The sequence below is a fragment of the Daphnia magna genome, linkage group LG2 (assembly GCF_020631705.1).
Source record: "Daphnia magna isolate NIES linkage group LG2, ASM2063170v1.1, whole genome shotgun sequence".
NCBI lineage: Eukaryota > Metazoa > Arthropoda > Branchiopoda > Diplostraca > Daphniidae > Daphnia > Daphnia magna.
The window spans coordinates 11,686,346-11,707,467 of NC_059183.1; the positions used below are offsets into that span (position 1 = coordinate 11,686,346).

The window sequence follows — 21,122 nt, forward strand, 5'->3', positions numbered from 1 at the left end:
TCTTCATACAAATCTATCCTCTCTTAGCTGACCCTTCTGCGTTGGTCATGACCACTCTGCTCGCATACTAATGCACCACACCTGCTATTCAACTTTTTTTCTTCTTCTTCTTTCTATTCGATTGCTACCTGACTGGCCCGATGGCTGGCCGCCGCCGCCATAATGGAGAGATACTATATTTAGGCTATTCTTTTCACTGTACACAAAGAAAATGTGTCCCCTTTAAGAAAAGAAAAAAGGAGAGAGAGAAAATTGAACGACTTATCGAGCAACATTGAGAACAATTTTTAAGGATATATAAGAAAACGCTATCAACTCATTTGAGTGGCTCCAATTGTTTTTATTTCATTTTTGGAATTTTTTTTTTGTTTTGTTCAAAGCTTTTTTTTTTCCCCCCTCCATATCATCTTCCTGGTTGTGCACGGCTCTGGTTCCATTTGAAACTTGTTTTTATCGGTCGAAACGACACGCAGCGACAGTGGGAGGCGATAATCTAAAATACACAGGCAGCGCACGGGCAGGTTCTTTCTTGGCTGCTCGAAAAGTTTTGACGCTCGTTTGCCCAGTTTTTTTTGTTTTGTTTTGTTGTGTCGAGTAAATAACAGAGACACACACATGAGAAATAATGTTCAAATGTTTAGTTAGTCTGTAGACGAGGATCAATAGTTCCGTGCAAACATGTCAAATGTGCCACCGATATACACCACTATATACAATAGACACACGTACATCATTGAAAGAATGTCTCGCTTGTCAACCAACAAGGAGCACCGTCTGAACCTGTGGCATCGTCTGACTCTCTACTATCTAACATATTTTTTCTTTAATTAATTATTTTTGTTTTCTTGTGTCAATTTCTTGGTAATGATAGGACTGGGGCCTGGAGCAGGGGGCCTTCCACTACACATGCCTTCTGCGTTTGCCGCATTCCCGCCGGCCGCGTCCGGTCCGGGAGCGCTGGCTGCTGCGGCAGCGGCTCACGCTGCCGCCGATCAACGCGGAGGACCTGATAGCCGATTCCTATGGGATCCATCGGGTCGCATACACCCTACCTACCACGGTCACCCAGGGTAAGCCAAGAATGTCTCAATTCCATATGATTTTTTTTTTTTTTTTAGTTGTTGTGCGTATCAAAGAATTCATCTTCCAATAGGCGCCACATCCCTAATTTTTGTTTGATTTTAATAAACGATTGATGTTGCGGATCCCCTACTCCACCCCTGTATTTCGATTGCCAGAAGTGCGTGTTTCCTTCAACTCCGATGGTTTTTCTTCTAAGAAAATTCGAGTTTTTGAGAAGCTTTTGACAATTTTCAAAAGATAAAAAGAAACTCGCGTCAAAACTCTGATATGTTCTTCTATCAGTTTTAGATTGATTTCTCTCTTTCCCGTTATTTCTTAAACTTTGGATTTGACGATACCGAAAAAAAAAAATGGTTCGAATTGGCGCCATGGGACTTGTGAGATTTTTACCACGTCAAAGTGAAATTCAACACTCAGCGCAGCATCGAATCTTTAAAAAAAAAAAGCGGATGGCTACAAAAATGATACGAGATTTTCGGTGCCATTTTCTTTCATTTTCAAACGCTTGGGGCTGTGGAATATGGACCCCCCAAACAAGTGTGGCCAACAGATGAAACAAAGCTGGGCAGCTAGGCCCAGCAGCTCTCGTAGCCACTTCAATATAAAATTTTCCAAAAAACAAAAAAACATGCGCGGAAAAATTTGTATATCGAAAACCACGGGCTGCGTTGGATTGGAGGATGGCGATAGGCCTAAATGGCTTTATTGCTTTTGCCGGCGCTGTCTGAGCGGGCACCACACACAAATTCAATCCACCTCAATCTTTCGATACGCCGACAAGAATTTATTTATTAAAATCGACCGCCGCCTTTCCTCAGTTTCTTATTTTTTTTTAGAGGAGGGACACCGGCAAAGCGAAAATGACATTTTTCTTTGAGGGGGTAGCATTTTCTCTTGTCTTTGACCTCAACAATTCTCTCCTCCTCTTTGAGGGGGGGACAGGGGTTCATTTTTTTTTGTCATAGCGTCTGATAGCCCCTCCGCCAACTCAGAAGAATCTTCTTCCAACGTATTTCCTTTTTAGTGGGTTTTTTCTTTCTTGTTTTGTGTTAAACCAAACGTATAGCCCTCAATTTTCAACAAAAATTGAAAAAAAAAGCACTTCTCCTTTTTTATGGTTATTTCTCTGTCTTCTTGGCTATTGCCCTTTTTTTTTTTTATACCCCACGACCCGACCCCCGAGTGCATCGCGGAAAGTGTCGTCAAGCCGGTGACAATTTACCTATACACAGACATTCGGTGCTACAAGTTCCTCCTCTTTCGTTCTATTGTTGTTTTGTTTTGTTTTTTTTCATGGGAGGGTAATGGTAGTGGGAGACATTTGAAAAATCACCCCCCAACTTTAGAAAAAAAAAGAAGAGCAGAGAGAAATTATTTTTTTTGGTTCTTTTTCTGAGAGGGCAATTGAGAAACAAGAAGGAAAAAGATAGCGAATTGGGGGCCGTTTGGGGACGAAATTGACCGATAACACGACGTGGTCGCCTTTTTCCATCGTTGAAATAGGCGCCGTAGACATCTCAAATCTAAATCGAGATCCCGACCTTCCTTTTTCTTTTTCAGTCTTTTCTTTCCTTTTTCCCTGTCTCAACAACCCACCGTTTGCACTTATTTATTGTTTTCCGACAGCAAAGTGCGTGTGTGTTGTTGCCCTGTGTGTGTGTGTGTGTGTTGAGATAAGCTGCAGAGGCTTTCTGCTCATTCTAGAAACACACACACGGAGAGGCAGGAAAAAGATTTTGAAGTAAAGCTAAAAAAGATGGCAATAGAAGAGGAGACCTGCTCTTGTCACAACAACACACGGAAAGCAGTAGTAGATGTTAGCTTGCTTTATTTTCTAGGCCAAGAAAAGATTTTCGTTTTTAGAGCCGGACAAACAAACGGAGCAGTCCCAGCTGTCGTCGGCTTGTCACGGATTCTCCCAAAATGAAAACTACCCGATAATACCGAGGCTATTGCACACACACGCACATAAGACTCTGTATTTATGTATAGTGCACGTATTTTGTGGTTGTTTTTTTTTCCCCAAAAGTTATAACACAGTTTTCCTACGTTAAGCTCATCTCCTATCCAGATATAAAATGAAAACGATGAGCCAGGCAATCCAGCTTTAGATGAGTATCGCTTCTTTCCATGCAACCATTCCACCGGAATTGCACCTCCCCTCCATCCCAAAAAAAAAATCAGTTTCAAACAGCAGCAGGTCTGTCCTTTTTATTTTTCTTCATTTTTTTCACTGCACCGAGCGCAGTTTTGTTGCATTTCTACGTAGTTTAAAATACGCGCCGGTTGGTTTTGTACGGCGTGAACGTCTGCCAGTGCAACCGTGAGCCATGCATCTTCCTTTCATTTTGTCTTATACAAGCCGACATGTTCATGACATTTGATGCCGTATACATTTTTGGTTGTTGAAAACGTATAGGCCGACGCACATTACCGTCAAAGCTCATGATGGAAGGTATAGAACAAAAAAAAAGAAAAAGAAGAAAATCTTCATAGAAGATGCCAAATAAGGGGAAAATCAAAAGAACCTTAAACGGCTATCGGTTCAGTGGACCTGAAGAGTTTGATGCGTCCGGACAGGCGGAAGATGAGAGCTCATTTTCGGACCACTCGGTTGAAGCCATTGAAAACACAAAACAAAAAGAAAGAAAAAATTTGTGACATATTTTACTCCACCTCCTCCTCCTTTTTTGAAAAAATACAAAGTTCGTGTTCTCATCAGCCACCGGTGCTATGCATAACTGTGCGCATTCACAGGCTCGATCGAATTTCTTACGGGCCTATTGTTTTTCTTCTATTAGCTGAAACGAGACAGAGAGGGGCGTCATGATGATGGGACAGGAGCTCGTCGGAATAAATCCAAAAAAATAGTTGACGCAAGATGAAGGTTTAAGCGCGATGCCTTAACGTCAGTGCCCGTTAAGAAGAAGCAAAAGAAGCGCATCAGCACCAGATGGCCTAACGACAACAAACCAAAACATGGCGCCCCCAACTTAGAGAGGAAACATCGTCTCGAATGTCGTTGTGACCTAATCTCTTCTCTCTCTCTCAGTTTGTTGAGAAATTCTTTGACATGGAAGAAGTAAAAAGAAAGAGATAAGCGACGAAAAACGAAGGGGGAGACGGACAAGACGGGCATTGGAGCATTTTTGAAGATGCGTCCATGACCACAGCGAGACTTAATCCTCTATAAAAACTATAACTTTTACTCAATGGCTTCCTCCTCCTTTCTTTAAAATATTTCCCAATCAAGAAAGAACCAAAAAGTCGAGTCTCATCCGCTTGACAGTAAGCGACCTGTTGATAGTTTTTGGCCCATCATTCGGGTCATATCGTGTGAAAATTTGCTTTGATATCCATCCGTAAACAGTGGGCTCGTTGACGGCTCACCCACAACAACATAAAGAAAAAAAGTTAGACGATGATATTTGATCCGCTCCTCGACTTTCTTGATGGTGGCACAACATGGAAACGAAGCCACACGATCCACTCGTCTGATAAAACGTTTCCTCCCGTCGTCTGTTGACGTCCGTCCGCCACCATTTTCCCAAAAGTTTGACGTACGCTTCCCTTCTCATTTCGCCTGTCGTCGTGTCATGCCCCTACACTCAAAAACGACGAGCAAATCAAAATAAACTGGACGTGAGTTGACTCTCCTCTCTCTCCTATTGAAATGTCTAAACATCGTGCTGCGTGTCGAAAGAGAAAAACGAGATGTCAATGGACGATAAAGTGAATTGCGATAAGGCGGAATGAATTTGAAGCGCGCGTCACGAACCGATGACGAAGGCAAACAGTCACATGATGAGAGAAATTTATATCCGTTTGTCTTCTTCATTGGCTTGTTTTTTTTCGGATTGCGCCATCGAGCACGCTTCCCTCTCTTAACGCAACTGGAAACGGCCGATTAGATCAACACAAAAGTCAAGAGGTTTTTTTTCACGGCAGACTCCGTGAGCTGCAAAACTGTTTGATTTTACTTCGGGTGTTTGTCTGTTGATTATTTTCATTGACAAACGCCATCACACGAACCATTTCATGTTATGTGTACCCTAGCACACACAGAGTCTCTTTTTTCATGATGATTTCGGTCATGATTATTATTTTTTTTTTGGGGGGAGGTTATACTTTTTATTTTAGCTATTCACGGAAAAAGGCACGTCACGAAACAGCCGGGCCTTTTTTTTTTTTTCTCTTTGGCCATCCTTTTTTAAAAAAAAAATATATCGTTGTCTTGTATATATATACAGAGAGGAGACGGGCAAACGGCCGTCTTTCGTCTTCCCTGCACCCATTATCGCCATGTTTTGACTATGATTCAGCCCCCGTCGTCAATTCCTAAGCTGTTCCATCAATCCTTTGCACACATGAAAAAAAAAAATTCCTGATCGTATGGAGAGAATCACAAGAAAAGGAAAAAGAAAAGCCTTTATTTTTTCTTTTCTAACGAAGCTTCGTAGAGTGTTTTGTGTTTGTTTATTTGAAGTGCAACTGCGATGTTCTGGAACCTACGTCCATGCAACGGGCCGAATGTCATGAATAACTTTAGGCTGGTGGGGGCAGCATCTGGTCATCAGCTACGGATATGTATATCATAGGCTGAATATTCTTTTTCTCGTATAAGGCGGCACTCGATTAGCAACTGGAAAATGAAAGACCATGAAAAATGTTGGCTCTCCATTTTTTGTGTGTCAAGGGAACGGACATGGAAATCCATTGGCGAGATGACTTGTTAATGAACGCGCTGATTCCTTCACTTCCTTCCACACCCTTCACATTATTGGGTGTCGTTGGCGACTCTGTTCGACACGTGATAACGAGTTCCAGTCAGAGCAAAAGAAAAAGTCAAAGTTCACACTGCCGAACACATTTTGTGTGTGTGCGTTGAGGGGAATATATTGGCGGCTCTTGTACACAAGAATACAAGTTCAAAGACAGTCGTCTGCACGCCAGATGACCGGGAATTCCACACACACACCCATCCATTTTTTTTTTTTTTTGCCGCTTCCTACATCATCCATCAGCTGATGGAGAAACAGAAGGGGAGGCACATTGCGACACGTTTAGTTCTTTATTTTTTCCCGTCACCTTTATTTTGTATTTTTTTTTTTGGTTGTTGTTGTTGCTCACCCCGGGTTCCGGCGGCATTCCGCCTCATCCTCAACGGTGACACTTCCGACTTTAGCTCCACCTAGAAGTGAGGAGGAATGGGCGAGAAACCTGTCCATCTAAAAAGCTTTTCCTTTTTAGCAGCTTAGTGAAAATAGTTTGGGAATTTGATGGCTTAAAAAAGATTTCAAGCGTTTAAAAAAAAACGAAGACAAAAGGAATGAACACAAACACACACACACACAAAAAAAAAGGAGGACGATGATGATGATGAGCGAGATCAACACCCACCAAAGACAGACTTCCGGTTCGGATGAATTTTGTTTGTTGTTTTAGATTTTGTTTGGAACAAGCAAAAAAAAAGAAATGCTCAAACATCACAAATGAGGGCCTCATCGTCAACACTTTAAGAGAATCTGTGGAATGCGAGCGAGAACAAAAGCTGCAGAATGGCGGCCCATTTACCAAAAGCAAAGAGCCTTCAAGGTCTCCCCATTGGGTTTAGATGTCGTTCCGTGACTTTCGTTTCGTCCAACGGCCTCGTCTACGACGTTTTTTATTTTTTTAAAGTTCCAATTCTCGTTTTAGAAAAGAAAAAAAACCAAAAACAAACTAAGAAAACTGAAAAGAAGAACATCTCGGTTCAGCTATTCGATGGCGGGGAAGATGACGTTGTGTTGACATAATGGCGAGCAGAAAAAAGACGGACACAATGCGCGCAACAAAAGAAGTCGAGGAAAACGAAGGACAGGATTGAGCATTTTTCCAAAGGTCTAATCAAGGTGATGGGAGACTTGCTGGAGCTCACAAAAAAAAAAAAAAAAGAGTTTCTTTGCCCGTTACGGTTGTTGGAAGTGAACAACAGCCATCTAACCATTGTCTCCAGTTTCCAGACCTCATTTTATCAAGTTTTTTTTTTTTTAACTATATTCTCAACCAGAAAATAGGCAAGAAAAATAGTTTCTTTGATCTTTGTGCTCAGCTGCTGTTTTATCCATTAATGTAACTACATTTTTCGATGGTGAAGACTGTCGCCGTCTCGACGGCGTCCATCCACAAGGATCTCACAATACGGCCCGTCATTAAATGCAGCATCAAATCAACACCCTAGTCGAGTGACTAGTCAAGTCCCTGCAGTTAGTTTGCCTACTTTGAAAATATGAATTACTATGAACAACTGCCGTCGCTAGACGAAATCATCTGCTCAATTGTATCATGCAGCGAGTGGCGGCACAATGACGCGGCCATCGCAACTCGACATCACGCAATCCCTCCAGCTTCTCCACGTTTTCCCATTTTAGCTTTTCAAATAAAGAGTCTCTCCTTTTCGGGGAGGCGTTCATCGTGCCACTGCACACTAAGCGAGCTGTTTGAAATAGCCCAAACTACCTCTGATAATGGCATCAGCAAAGTTTTCTTGAAAAACTTGCGAATACGATGCGCAATAAATCAATCGATTCGAACCGGTTCCAGCGAATAGAATGGACTGTTTACTCTTTCGGGTTTGATGCGGACTTGTAAAGGGATGCCCGTGTCAAAGGGTCAGCATTCCCCCGGTGGAAATTTTCAATGAAAGACAACACAACGGATGACCGCGTATCGTTACTGCTATTTTGCCCTTTTTCACGCTCATTTTTTAAAATACGCTAGATATGGAAAGAAAAGGCACCGACGTAGTACCGAAATTTCAGTTTGGGCATGTCCGTGGCGCCGTGCTAAATGAGGAAATGAACTGCTGACACAACGACGGCTTGAAAGGGACCCGCTTGCACACACAGACTCTGTTTTCTTCTATTAGAAAATAATTGGGAAAGAAAAGAAAAGGTCGTTTCTTTCATCTTTTTTTTTTTGTATTTGTTTTACTGGAAGAGCCAAAAAAAAAAAAAAAGAATTTTCCAGCGAAGTGAAACATTTGGCAGCGTAGCCAAGACAAACCAAAAGTCTCGTCGACGAGCTATAATCTCCTCTTCCCCTTTTTTTTTTCCTTCACCAGTCAAAAACCGTCTTCTGTGCGCGTTTGAAAGCGCGTGAAAAATCTCTTGCCGACGTGTCGGATTAACACTTGGACGTTCACTGACGACGCCGCCGACGCGTCCCTTTTTCCGGCTATTCCGCCCCTCCAAAAAAAAAGAATTATAATAACACAGACGAGATATATTTCGTATTAAAAAAAAAACGATAAGATTCTTATGATCTCCATCGAGCGTCGATTATTAGGGTAAGACGCATAGGAATTTAAAAGATGACAAGGTGTGTTGCTACTTTTTCTTTCTTGCTAAACTGAAACAGACACACCCCCGGCCAGCGATACGTCCGCGTTCATACTAGCGCTAATTGGTTTATCTATTTATGACTGGGCCACTCCTTATTCTATGGCCTTTCTCTTCGTCCAGCCGCGCTCAATCAACACCATCCAATGTTGTTGCCTTGTTTTTTTTTTCTCTTCCCGTTGTTGTTGTATATCTTGTCTTGTTTGCTTGTCTCTTTTTTTTTTCGATCTTGGAACGTCGTCATTGACTCGAAAGTCCTTGTTGAACACTTGAACTTTTGGGTCGTCATCAGCGATGGATATTATCTGTCTTCGCCTTTAAGTTGATGGCAAGCAGCAGCGAAAAGCAAAACATTGTTGCCACCCCCCCTCAATTTCCTTTTCCGACCTCTTTGCCTCTCGAATTTGGAGCAACAAAAAATCAACCTCCTCCTTTTTGTATATTGATTCTTGTGCTGCGATGTTTGGCCGGCCATGAGATTTGTATAAACCAAGCAAACAGCGGCGTTTGCATCATAGCGTAAACACCATTTTTAACTGGTCTCCAGCTGCTGATTGTTCCTTCTAACTTGCACAAGAACTTGACGTCTCCTTGTGTAATCTGTCGAAATTCTTGGCTTTCCCAGCAAAAAAAAAAAAACTCTTGCTAGAGAAAACCTTGGACCAAGTTTCCCAATTTTCCTATTTGATTGTTTTTCGTGTTTTTGTTCAACAATCCAGTTTTAAAAAAACGAAGTTAAGCTAACGATGTTTTTGTTTGTCTTAATTATTTCTCGTGTGTATCCTGTCACACACACACACACACACAGGTTGACTTCGTCCGGTGCGAGCAGCGCAAGTCTCCAGGAGCTGACACTCTTAGCAGCGGCTCGTCGTTCAGCAGCCGCCGCGGCCGCCGTGGCCGCAGCCGGCGGAGGCGGTGGGGTCGGTTCGGGAGGATCTCATCCGATGGGCATGGGTGTCGGCATGCCGTCGTCCGGCGTCGGGCCTGGTGAACTCCATCCGGCCTACCGGCTCAACCCTTACACAATCGAGCACCTGTACAGCTCACTTCACTCGAGTCCCACGGCCTCTCTACGGGGTCTTAGCCCACTCGACCCTCGAGGTAAACCTTTTCTTTCTTTAGTTATTCTTTCACCTTCTTCTATCTACACGTAGCTCGTTCAATTAGTCTCTTATTTCTTTTACTCTCCGTCTTTCGTTTTTTCTTTCCTACACTCAACCGACACATTCTTCACCTTTCCGTTCCCCCCTCCTCGCGCGGTCGTCGCCGTAGGGTTTACCTTTTTATTTTTTTTCTCTCTCACTCAACTCACTAAATAAAGGCATTACACTATTCTTCGAAGAAAGAAAAAAAAAAAGTCCTTCAACTTCTCTTTTTGGGCATTTTCTTATTATTATCCCTTTTCCTTTTTGATAATTCTATTCCGTTTCAAAAGGCCAACATCCAAATTGACTGTAGAGAGCAAGAGAGGGAGAGAAACTATAGAAATATGCAGGTCCAATCTAAAACTGTTGGCTCTGGTCAGCAGCAGTTTTGGAGGTCCCTTCGTCTATTGATCGCAGCCAATGAGAATCGACTCTTAAATATATACACACACACCAAAGATAAGGACGCACTGTGTTAAATTAAAATCTCTGCCTATCTCGGTTGGGAGTCTTATATAGCTTAAAAGAAAGAAAGAAAAAAAGAAAATGTTGGGCATCAAAGAGAACGGCAATGAAGTCGTCATCGTTAACTGCATAAGAACTTGGTCTGCCAGTTCAGATGGCAGAGAGTCTTGCGCATATAACGCGGCATAAATTTAAATTTTCTAGGGCCAGTTCGTGCTGTAATTATTTCCACGTCCAGCAAAAAAAAAATAAAAACTGCCTCTAAAGCTGGCCATGAAAAACGAGACTGGCCACTCCTCTCTTTCCATCCAAACGTCCTATACAGGCCGCGTGCCTTACTACCACTATTAAATGTTTCTAACCGGACCCAATTCTACGCTTTCTTCATACAAACCCGCACCAACCGGTGGTCCTCCTGCTGGACCGGCTCCTCCTTCTTCTTAGTTTTCTTTTTTCTATTGTTCTTTATTTAGTATTAACGAGCAACTAACTCGTCTCGAACAAAGATTTAGTCCATGGGTTGCCGTGCTGCAACAGCTGAGCTTTTTATATATTTTTTTCCCTCTCTTGATTATTCTCGTCTGTGCGTGGCTTAACGCGGAGTAAACCGGACTAAAGGAGTTTTTTTTTCTTTTTCTTCTTCTTCTTTTTTTTTATGATCGTCTCCACCTTCTCGTCTGCATACGTCGACTGCGTACGTCTTTTTACATCTATATAATAATCTGAGCTCTCATTTATGCAACGAGTTTAATGAGGCGAGAGAGGGGCTTATATAGCTTCAGTTTGGGAACGTGGAGGATCGAAAGTGGCCACGACTTGCACGCTCACAAGGTGGAAGACTAGCCGTCCTTTTTTTTTTTTTTTTTTAAACTTGTTTTTTTTTATTGTTATTCTTCTTTAAGAACCCTCGCCACTCGGCAACAGCGCAGTTAAGAAATGATTGTGGAGAGGAATTTGTGTTTTTTAACAACTTCATCTTCTTTCTTACCTTCATCATTCCTCCAGGAAAGAAAACGATTTCTTTTTTTTTCTCCCCGTTCGAAAATACAATGAACATAAAATGAAAAAAAAAAAAAGAATGAAGCTAAAAAGGTATCTATGAAAGATGAACTGCAATTATGCTGATATAGGCCTTTTTGAACGAGGACGGTTCTAAAGACGTGAATATATTTCTTTTTGGCGCACGAGACAGCTCCGTTTCCATATATAGTTTTGATGACCGGTGAGGGAAATAAAATACGGCGGGGTCCGGCATGTAATGGGCCAACAAAACATACGTCGAAATGGACGTGAAAAAAATAAAATAAGACAGAACGAGAGGGCAAAGAAACACAGACACAAAGTAGACAAGAAACACACGTTTTCACGTTTCGTTATCCCTTTTTTTTTTTGTTGTTGTTGTTGTATTCTTTTCTGAGAGCAAGGGAGCGCCGACCGTAAAAAAAAAAAAAAATTTTTTTTTCTTCACAATCTCCTCATTTGGTTTTTCCGTCTTGGAATTATTTTTTTTTCTATAGAGAGAGGGGGGGTTAAAGAAGAAAAGGTAAACCAACGAGTGAAAGATTCTGGGGTAGGACCTCTGACGAATGGTTTAAAAAAGAATCCAAAAAGAAAAATAACACGAAATGACTAATAATAGAGCCAACGTCATGGTTAACAGTGGATGGAGGTAGTTGGGAGGGGGGGGATATCCTTGAGTGACTCGGTTCGTGAGTGAACGAGTGGCAATGTCAAACTGTGAGCCACTCGACAGACGACAGACTTCCTCCTCCAGAAATCAACAGAAAAGGAGAACAGAAACCTCATTCACAAGACTTGAACAACAACAACAACAACCTCATCTTTTCTGCTGGCTGTCTAGTCCTATATTTCTTGCTTTCTTCCTAGTGCGGTGGAAAAAGAAGAACCTTCGCACGTCGATTGAGGCTAAACTCTTTCGTGAGACAGAGGCAAAAGGTAGACGACTTTCTGGCACGCTCAACAACAATTCGTTGTGTTCAACCTTCGGGCTGTGTTCACCCCCTCGATCTTGTTTAGTCGTATTACCATCCGCACAAGTCCTGGGAAATATAACTGGAGGAGGGAAAAGTACATATAAATCTAGAAAATCTGATTTGAAATTTCTTTGGAAAGTGGAATTTGAGGTGTAGATGTGGGGGGGGGCTTGTAATTAAAGGTGTAGCCGTGCTAGTATAGACAACGATGGGAAGATAAGAAGAACGCGTCGAACTCTGATAGAGATTTAGACTTCATGATGATGAGAGGCGGAGGTCAATGATGATGATGGCTACCTGTGCTTTTTGTTTGTCGAATATTATCCACACACACTTGTAGGACAGCACAGCAGCAGTGAAACGTGAAATGAAGATGGTGATGGAGGGATGAAAAGAGGCGGAATTATTGTAGATAGAAACGAATTTAAATGGAGAGACTTGAAAAAAAGAAGGGGGAAAATAGAGGTGGCTTCTATTACTGTACAGCCAATTACTAAAAAAATAGCTTCAAGGCAGTTGTTGTCGCCGTTGTTCAATACGCGGCTGTATAGTTGTTACAACAACAACACAACTGTACGTAGTAGAGTGGTAGCTATTTTCTATTTTACATTGAGATGTTTTTCCTTCCCTCATTTTCTTTCTCTCTTTTTCTTCTGAAAAATCTTCGTTGCCTATTGTTTAATGAAGACACTATGCAGCATAACTGTGGTGAAAGACCTTATACGCTCTTTAAGGAGTCGGGTCGTTTTGCCGGGCTGCCGGCCAATGTAGCGGGGCAGCAATGAAGCCATCAGCATTTCAAAGTAGCGGAGAATTGGTTTTTGTCTGTGTGTGCGCGCAGAGAAAGTTGTTACTGCGAGCGATTAGCTACGGCCATCATCGTTAAAAGTGCGAGCGAAGAGAGAACATCATAAAGCAACTACACGCAGAGAAGGAGCTTATATGCATATGTATACGATGTTGGGTACACGCGAAGCCATTTTTGGTTGGGACGTCGTGATTGACCGCAGCAACAGTCTCATCTCTTTTCATTCTCGCTTATAATATCCTTCTGACATCATTCAAAAAATTTCAAAACGCACACACACACACAAACAGATTTGCGTGCTTCCTTTTTTTAAAACTTTTCTGTTTCTCGGACTGTCATTAACCGAGAAAGAAGAGGAGAACAAAAAAAAAAAAAAATAGACTTTGGGAGGAGGGTCATTGCCTGAAACGGTCGCCAATGTGTTGACCAGATGTCTTTTTCCACGAAACAATTTAGGAGATAAAGGAGCGAAAAAATGAACGACACAACTTTATTTCTCATTAAGGGCAAACGCGTTAAGCGTCTCGACAGTCAAAATCGACACTTGGATGTTTAGTTGTCACACGACCGCAACGCCAGAATTAGCAAGAGCGTCACAAAAGCAATAAAATTGGCCGTTAGGGGGCTGAGTTAGTCGATTGACATTGGAATTTAAAGGGAAAATGATAAATTTCCGAGTTATAGGGTCAAGTACATTAACTGCTGCGCAGTTTTCTTTTTTTTTTCTCTCTTTCCGTGTCACATCGTCGTGGGTTTGTGTGCGACCGAAAAAGGAAGACGGTAATGGTTCCCATCAGCACGCAGTCTTATAATTTGTTCGTCGTGGAAAGCAAAAGAACAAAGGAAGAAAAAGAAACGAAGTTTTGTTCCCTTCCATATTTTTTTTAATGACCGAAATGAAGAACGGAAGTGCGGGCATCCGCGTAATTTCATCGTCTAATTACGATGAGAGAGAGAATAACCGGGTGGCATTGCCATGGCGGTGGTTCGTGATCGTGACAACAATTATGTACGTTTTCGACGACCAGCAACACCAGCGTCTGTTCAGAACGTATTGTGTTGTTTTGGCGTCCGTTGCCAAACTTCCGTTGTACCCACACACAAAAATGTGCGCTTTCCTCCGCTGTTTCCCTCCTTTTGACTCGCTAATGATCACAACTCGGACCCTATAAAAAAAAGCTGGGACATTTTCACGGTTTATTTACATCACGTGCGGGGGGCCACCCAAATCCATTTGCCGGTACCAGCATATCCGACGTTTCTTTGTCTTTCCTCTATCGCCATATCGATCGCGTTATTAGAATCTTTCCATATTAAGTACTATGTCGAATGAAACCGTAGCTGATGATGGCGGTGACCTTAGTGATATCATGCCACTTGTTTGGAAAACACAAAAAAAAATTAACATCTTTATTCTCCCCTTCCCCCTTTTTTTTTAAAAATTCATTTCAGGTTTGGCCTTACAACATTCAATCGACTACATGGCCAACATGTCGGTGCTGGGATCACGCATGGGGGAGGTCCACCATTCGCCCTCGTTGCTCGGTTCGACGGAATTACCTTTCTCTTTGGACGGTAAATCAAATAATCATAACACATCACAATGTTAGGTTTACAACTCAATTTGCATTTGCTTGCCGCGCCCATTTCACGACAACTCAGTCAAACCCGAAATGGAAAACCCACCCACCTCTATCCAAATGATAACTTATTCATTCGAATGAATTGTATGTGTGTGTGTGTGCACATGGCAACGTATCCGTTATGATCGTTTACATCTTTGTTTATTACATTATTGCAGGTTTCGATCTAGGCTCGCGTTTGGCCAGCCCCCGCCCTGCCATCCGACAGAGTCGCAAACGAGCCTTGTCTAGTTCACCTTATTCGGATTCGCTCGACCTCGGATCCATGATTCGATTTTCGCCCAACTCTCTCGTGTCCATCATGAACGGATCCCGTTCCTCCTCCACCTCAGGCTCTTATGGTCATCTGTCAGCAGGTAAATAACGGGTCCTGTCACTTCTTTTGCAATTCACAGACGAATGATGAAATGAAATCTTTCCTTTTTGTTGGATTATTCGTCTTCGTTATTCATCATTTTTGACGCCTATCTTCTCGCGAAGGTGCCCTGAGTCCAGCCATGGGCTTGCCACCTCTGCCAACGGCGCACCTTCAGCAGTTGCAGGCCCATCTGATTCGAACGGGAAGCCTGGGAGGCAGTTTGGGCGGCAGTTTGGGTGGCCATGGCTCGCCTTTCTATCCGGGGATGCTGCATCAGTCCAGCAATCAACCTCATCAGTATCCCCATAATCTCTTCCAGTTATCTGGTTCGGGATTAGGACACCATCCACCACCGATGGGTCTCGGCTCTCACGGCCACCACAACAGCGGACATCACACCAGTGTCAAACCAGAGTACGAGGCTGCCAAGAAAGAATCACATAATCCCGTATCGAGTACGGTCGACACTGAAACTCACATGGAAGTCGTCAAAATGCGGACGAAAATCAAGAAAGAGCCGATGGCCACGGCTGCAGTGGCTGCGGCGGCTGTCGTTCAACCGCCCATGTCCAGCAAAGACAGTCATCATCATCACCACCATCACCATTTGCATAGTGGCGAGCCGATGGATGACGACGGCCACGACGGCTCGGGCGATCCGATGAAGGACGAGCCCGGTGATTTCATCGAAACGCATTGCCATTGGCGCGACTGCGACAAGGAATTTGCAACTCAAGACGACCTGGTCAAACACATCAACAACGACCATATCCACGCTAACAAGAAGAGTTTCGTCTGTCGCTGGAAGGAATGCTCTCGCGAAGAGAAACCTTTCAAAGCCCAGTACATGTTGGTCGTCCACATGCGCAGGCACACGGGCGAGAAACCCCACAAATGCACGGTATGTTGTTGTTTTTCTTTGTAGAAACTGATTCGAAAAATTGGAGTTTTGCTAATGTCCCTTCAAATTTAATTCGGCAGTTTGAGGGATGTTCGAAAGCGTATTCGCGTCTGGAGAACTTGAAAACTCATTTGAGATCGCATACCGGTGAGAAACCTTACATGTGTGAATTCCCAGGTTGTAGCAAAGCGTTCAGCAACGCGTCCGATCCGGGCCAAACATCAAAACCGAACCCACTCGAACGAGGTACGTCATCAATTCAACATTTTCTTTTAAATCGCCGTTCTTCTGTATTCATTGATTTTTATGCTTTCAATCGACAGAAACCTTATGTCTGCAAAGCCCCGGGCTGTACGAAACGTTACACGGATCCGAGTTCGTTACGTAAGCACGTCAAAACCGTTCACGGTGCTGAATTCTATGCCAACAAGAAACACAAAGGTGGTGACTCGGCGGGACCGGGTCCCAGTCCTGGTGGTGGTAGTATGATGGCCGGCGCCAGTCCTCGAAGTGACGATGGTGGCAACAAGACGGCCAGCGTCTCTAGCCCCAGCGTGAAATCAGAAGAGGCAGGATCTCCCGGACAGATAGGCAGTCCCGGCACGGATTCGAGTATTATGACGCCGGGCGTGGTCTCGTGTGCCGATACGTTCGGTCCGTGCGATGATCCGGATAGCGTCAGCACAGCTAACGGTGGCATGGCTGACGTCCTGGATCAAAATCAGGAATGGGCAGCTGAAGAAATTGACGAATTCGACATTGCTGAATTGTCGGCTTCCGTTTCCGTAGCTTTGGGAGCTGGAGGCAACGATGGTGGAAATAGTCCCGGAAGGGCAGCCGCCTTCAATTTGCAGGACAGGAATGCCCGCAATCGCATGAAGGGACGACTTCAAGCTAAACCTATGCCCGCCCTTCTCTCTTTGCCCAGCATTAATGGGGGCCCCAACAATCGAAGAGCCAGCGGATTGAGTGAAATCAATCAACGAATTACCGATTTGCGTATGGGCGGAGGCAACTCCGCCACGGCGACTCAGTCTCCTCAAACGCAGATGAACAACCGACCCACCAGCCAATTGCTGGGCCAGACAATGCTCCTACCCGGAAGCCAGCAGGAGATCCGCAGGGATAGCAACGCTACCACGGTCAGCTCCTATTACGGTAGCATGCGATCCGGTGCGTCACCCCTTCCCTTCAGCCGTCGAGGGTCTGAAGTTTCACAAATTTCAAACGTCTCTGGACGGGCAGCTTTCCTGTCGTCACCCTACGATCCCATATCGCCGGGTAGCTCGAGACGCTCCAGCGAAGCCTCCAATTTCCAGGGAGTCGGAGGAGGAAACCAAACGGGCAACATCTACATCGCTCAGCCAGGCCAGCACCAACAAGTTGGCGTCGTCAGTAACCAGCCATTGACAGCCAGCATGGCCGCCCAGCTGCAGAAGATGCAACGAAGAGCTCTGATTATGCAAAACATGGCCTCTACCCAAAATCTGGTTCTTCAGACGCAAAGCATGTCCCTCAGTCAACAGAATTTGGCTGCCAATGCGGCTGTGCATCCCAGCCCGAGTCCACATCCCCATCATCAATTCAATTCTGCATCCGGCTGGATGAATTCTGGACAGAATCAGGCTATGAATAGGTGGAGTTGTTTATCCTCGCCAGAGCCAAACACCCGGTGCCGTCATGCCGTCATACACACAGCAGCCGAATCAGGGCCAGCGTGAAATGCGAAGAGCATCCGATCCAGTCCGACCGATGGCAGCTCAGACGGCTGTTCCTCTTCCACCACTCAATTCCGCTTTGCAGAGACACCATAGCGTCAACAACATCCAACAGCAGCCGACGATGCGCACCGCAATGAACGGAAACAACAACCCAGCAGCGCGAGGGGTCAATGGATATCCTCCCAATCATCCGAATAGTGGTATTGTACTCGACGAAGTCGGTGAGGGTCACATGGTGGAAGAGAAACTTGTCGTTCCCGATGAAATGCTCCAGTATCTCAATCAGGTAAGGAAATCAAAGAAAAATGGATGATATTGCCTCTGTTCTCTAATTAACCAATCAATTTCCATTTGCAAACCAAAAGGTGAGCGTCAATCAAGATGGAAGAATGGCATCTCCACGATCCTATTTTATGGGCCGCAGTCCTCGACCTGATTCAGCTCAGCATCACCAATTCAGAGCGATGCAACAACAATATCAGCAACAGCAGTTCCATCAATTCCAGCAGCAGCAACAACAACAACAACACACGAACAATCAGTACAACCAAACAGCGACGATGGCCACGGGCAACCATTATTCAGCTCAACATCAGCCCGGCAATGCTATGGTTGGCTACAACAATGGCCCACAGGCGCATATGGCGGCAGGTATCAGTCCGACACCGACTGTGCGTAATCAACTGGGAATGCAAGCCAGTCCAGCTTTGGCTGCTACAGCTCCGCAGCATTTCAATGGCCCAGCTGTTTGCCACCAAGCCCAGGTTGGCCAGCCACAAAGTCAGCAACAACAACTGCCGCCAATGTACAGCGCTTGCCCAGCTCAGTCCTCCCCTGTTGTCGCCAACGGTGTGGTAGGAGCTCAGCAGGGTCAACAACAACCCAACATGGTTGGATGTAACGCCATGCAATCTGCCGGTTACTCGCAGGCTGCAAACTACGGACCCACCCATGCAAATGGCGTCAACCCGTTGGCTTACAACAACTACAACAATTCGGCTAACATGCCGTGTAACAATCAGCAGACGACAATGCCAATGAACAGCGGCTACGTCATGAATCAGCAGTGCGGCCACATGCAGGTTGCCCAGCAACAACCAAATCCAGTAGCTGTCCAGGCGCAGGGTTTTCAATAATCCTTGTTCTCCTTGCACTGGCCATCACCATCAACAGCCGCAACCTGTGTGCAACAATAATCCAGCCAATAACCAAAACTGGCAGTGCGGTTATCCAGGCACTAATGCAATCACCGTGCCGCAACAACAGCAACAACAAATGTCGTTCCAGCCGCAGCCACACGACAATGTTACGTGGCAGAATAATGCGATGCATAGCGCAGGAAACGGCCCAACGAGCCACATTCAGCCGACAAATGCGTCGTCGATAATGTACAACAACATGCAAAGCAATGCCACAATGGGCAACAATTACAACAATTATAATGGTCGTCCACCACCGTACAACCAAGTGGCATCCGCCATCCAATGCCAAGATGTTAGCCAATCACAGGATTTTATCAATCGAACTCGCGTCCAAGGAGCTGGACAGCAGCCCAGCAGCCAAGGGCCATCAGCTACTCCAGCACAACAACAACAACACAGCCAACAAATTAACAACGCGGCCACAGCCGTACCATCTGTGGCAACCGGAGTATCTACGCCGAGTAACATGCGGCCTGAAACGTACCAGCGCACTTTAGAATACGTCCAGCAATGCCAGACTTGGTCGACAACAGGAGACAGCAATGCTGGTGCACGAATGGCCAAGGAGAACAAGCCTCCTCATCAGCAACAACAACCTGGAGCTTGTGAGCCTCAGATGACCAAGACTGCTGAGACGGCCGTTGTCGGACGAGCGTTGCTCTCACCGGGCCAGGACGCAGTTTCTAGCTCAACTGATCGACAAGAAGCAGCCGCCGCAGCCGCAGCAGCTCTGTTGCCATCATCCGGCTCGGCCAATCAGTCAAACATGGTCGTGCACGATATGAACACGTCACTCAATTCACTGATGCAGGAGAACCGTTTCTTACAAATGATTCAGTAGTAGAGTACCAGTAGTAGAGACATTCTTTTAGTAATTGCTATCGTGTGCTCTGCTTCTTTTTCTTTGAGTGAATTCTAGTGCAATAAGCTGGGAAAACCGCACTATCAGACGTGACAAAACAAATATCCCGTTAGCTCCGTATAACAAAAAAACTGCGTGTTAAGATCTCGCCTTAACTTCTTCATTGTTTTTGTTTCGTTTTTTTTTTGTTTGCACTTATATTATCATCTTCTTATAATAATCTGACAAATTTTGTACATTAGTTACGTTTCGCGAAGAAATATTGTGCATGTATATCGAGTGCCAAATAGCAGAAAAAGAAACAAAAAAAAAAAAAAAAAGAAAAAACAAAACACAAAAAAAGGAACAATTTGGCCGTCATATTGTACTGAATGATTACCCGCCTTACTTTTGCAGCTGTTGCGTTCCCATTTTTCGTGGGACAAGTGTTTGTTGGGGAGGAGGACGGTTCGTGTTTGCCTGCCTTTGGAGTGTCCTTATGTCTCATGTCTGTTTGAATTATATTTCTTGTGATACTGCCTTATATTGAATTCATGTATTTGCTCCATCAATCATATCTCTGGTGCCTTGACAGCTTAATGATTTGCTGCAGTGCCATATCAGAGTGTCTTGGTACTGTGTATAATGAAATGCCCATCATCATATTCTCTTGAATGGTAAAATTTTTTTTCATGTGGCCTGGCCTGAATGGCAGCCTATGAGTTGTGCTTTCGAGTACTTAAAAACTGTACTTACATGTCCAATAAAATAAACTGTATGTCTGTTGAAATATTTTCTATTTGTCAGTTAATATGCTAATATACATTAAACATCATCCTCTATAAGGTGTGTTGTTATACATGAAGGTATCTGTTGTTATCTGGAGCCCTAAATTAAACAAAATAATCTATCTGTCAAACAAAGCATTTATATGTAATAATATAAAAAACTAACTTACGGAAAGTGTTCTCAGCAACAGGACTTGCTTGCACCACACTTGTCCTCAAAATTTCTTCAGCTTGGTTACCAAATTTGACTAACTAGACAAAAACAGAATTTAGCTGCTGCGGGTGTGCAATAAGAAAATGAGCCCTTACTTCCATAATAGTTTCTTGATTTGATATTCTCTGATATTTTCGGAATTCAGAATTTATTTTGAGACGTGCAGCTGAGTAAAATTAATAAGATCGTGTTTAGCATAATAAGCATTTATGTTACAAACTTTCAATCCAAAACTTACCATCCATTGCTGCTTGGTCGTTCGTAAACACTTTCAAACGAGTTCGATGAAGACATCGAAAACATTTTAGAACCTATAAAATTTATACCCAAATAAATTTTACTTAAAAGTAAAAGATGTTGTACAAAAAGATATAAATAAATAAATAAACAAACAAACAAACAAAAAACTTTCGAAATAGTCTTTTCTTTGTTTATTTACCTCAGCTCGAAGGGAGGCGGCCATATTTGACTTCTAACATTTTTTTTACAGCGATGCAAAGATACCATTCAAATCTGAAAGTCAACTTAAATCAATATATTTGTTGACGAGAAACACATAAAAATTAGATAATTAATA

At 43.8% G+C, this 21,122-nt stretch overlaps 2 protein-coding genes across 2 annotated transcripts in view; one reads left to right on the forward strand and one right to left on the reverse strand.

Annotated features, from left to right (window-relative positions):
• Positions 1-20,333, forward strand: part of LOC116916906 (transcriptional activator cubitus interruptus) — a 38,392-nt gene extending 18,059 nt beyond the window's left edge. The window contains 11 exon segments of the mRNA XM_032922210.2: positions 872-1,070; positions 9,271-9,566; positions 14,330-14,452; positions 14,679-14,876; positions 15,001-15,779; positions 15,860-15,988; positions 15,990-16,025; positions 16,103-17,413; positions 17,415-17,786; positions 17,866-18,627; positions 18,629-20,333. Coding sequence (XP_032778101.2) covers positions 872-1,070; positions 9,271-9,566; positions 14,330-14,452; positions 14,679-14,876; positions 15,001-15,779; positions 15,860-15,988; positions 15,990-16,025; positions 16,103-17,413; positions 17,415-17,786; positions 17,866-18,627; positions 18,629-19,543 — 5,120 coding nt within the window. The 3' untranslated portion in view covers positions 19,544-20,333.
• Positions 20,324-21,054, reverse strand: LOC116916907 (complex III assembly factor LYRM7). The gene is made up of 5 exons (XM_032922211.2): positions 20,985-21,054; positions 20,784-20,856; positions 20,641-20,711; positions 20,502-20,583; positions 20,324-20,431 (listed from the first exon to the last, which is right to left on the reverse strand). Exons 1-5 carry the CDS (start codon positions 21,006-21,008, stop codon positions 20,376-20,378), a joined length of 306 nt encoding a protein of 101 aa, XP_032778102.1. The 5' UTR covers positions 21,009-21,054; the 3' UTR covers positions 20,324-20,375.
• Positions 21,055-21,122: the final 68 nt, after the last annotated feature.

What these genes read in the sequence shown, in the direction of transcription:
- LOC116916907 (XM_032922211.2), bottom strand. Translation starts at nt 21,008, where the DNA reads ATGGCCGCCTCCCTTCGAGCTGAG. An exon ending in CCGCCTCCCTTCGAGCTGAG is followed by an intron (nt 20,857 to 20,984) that starts GTAAATAAACAA and finishes TAAATTTTATAG; the next exon opens with GTTCTAAAATGTTTTCGATG. An exon ending in ATCAAGAAACTATTATGGAA is followed by an intron (nt 20,584 to 20,640) that starts GTAAGGGCTCAT and finishes GTTTTTGTCTAG; the next exon opens with TTAGTCAAATTTGGTAACCA.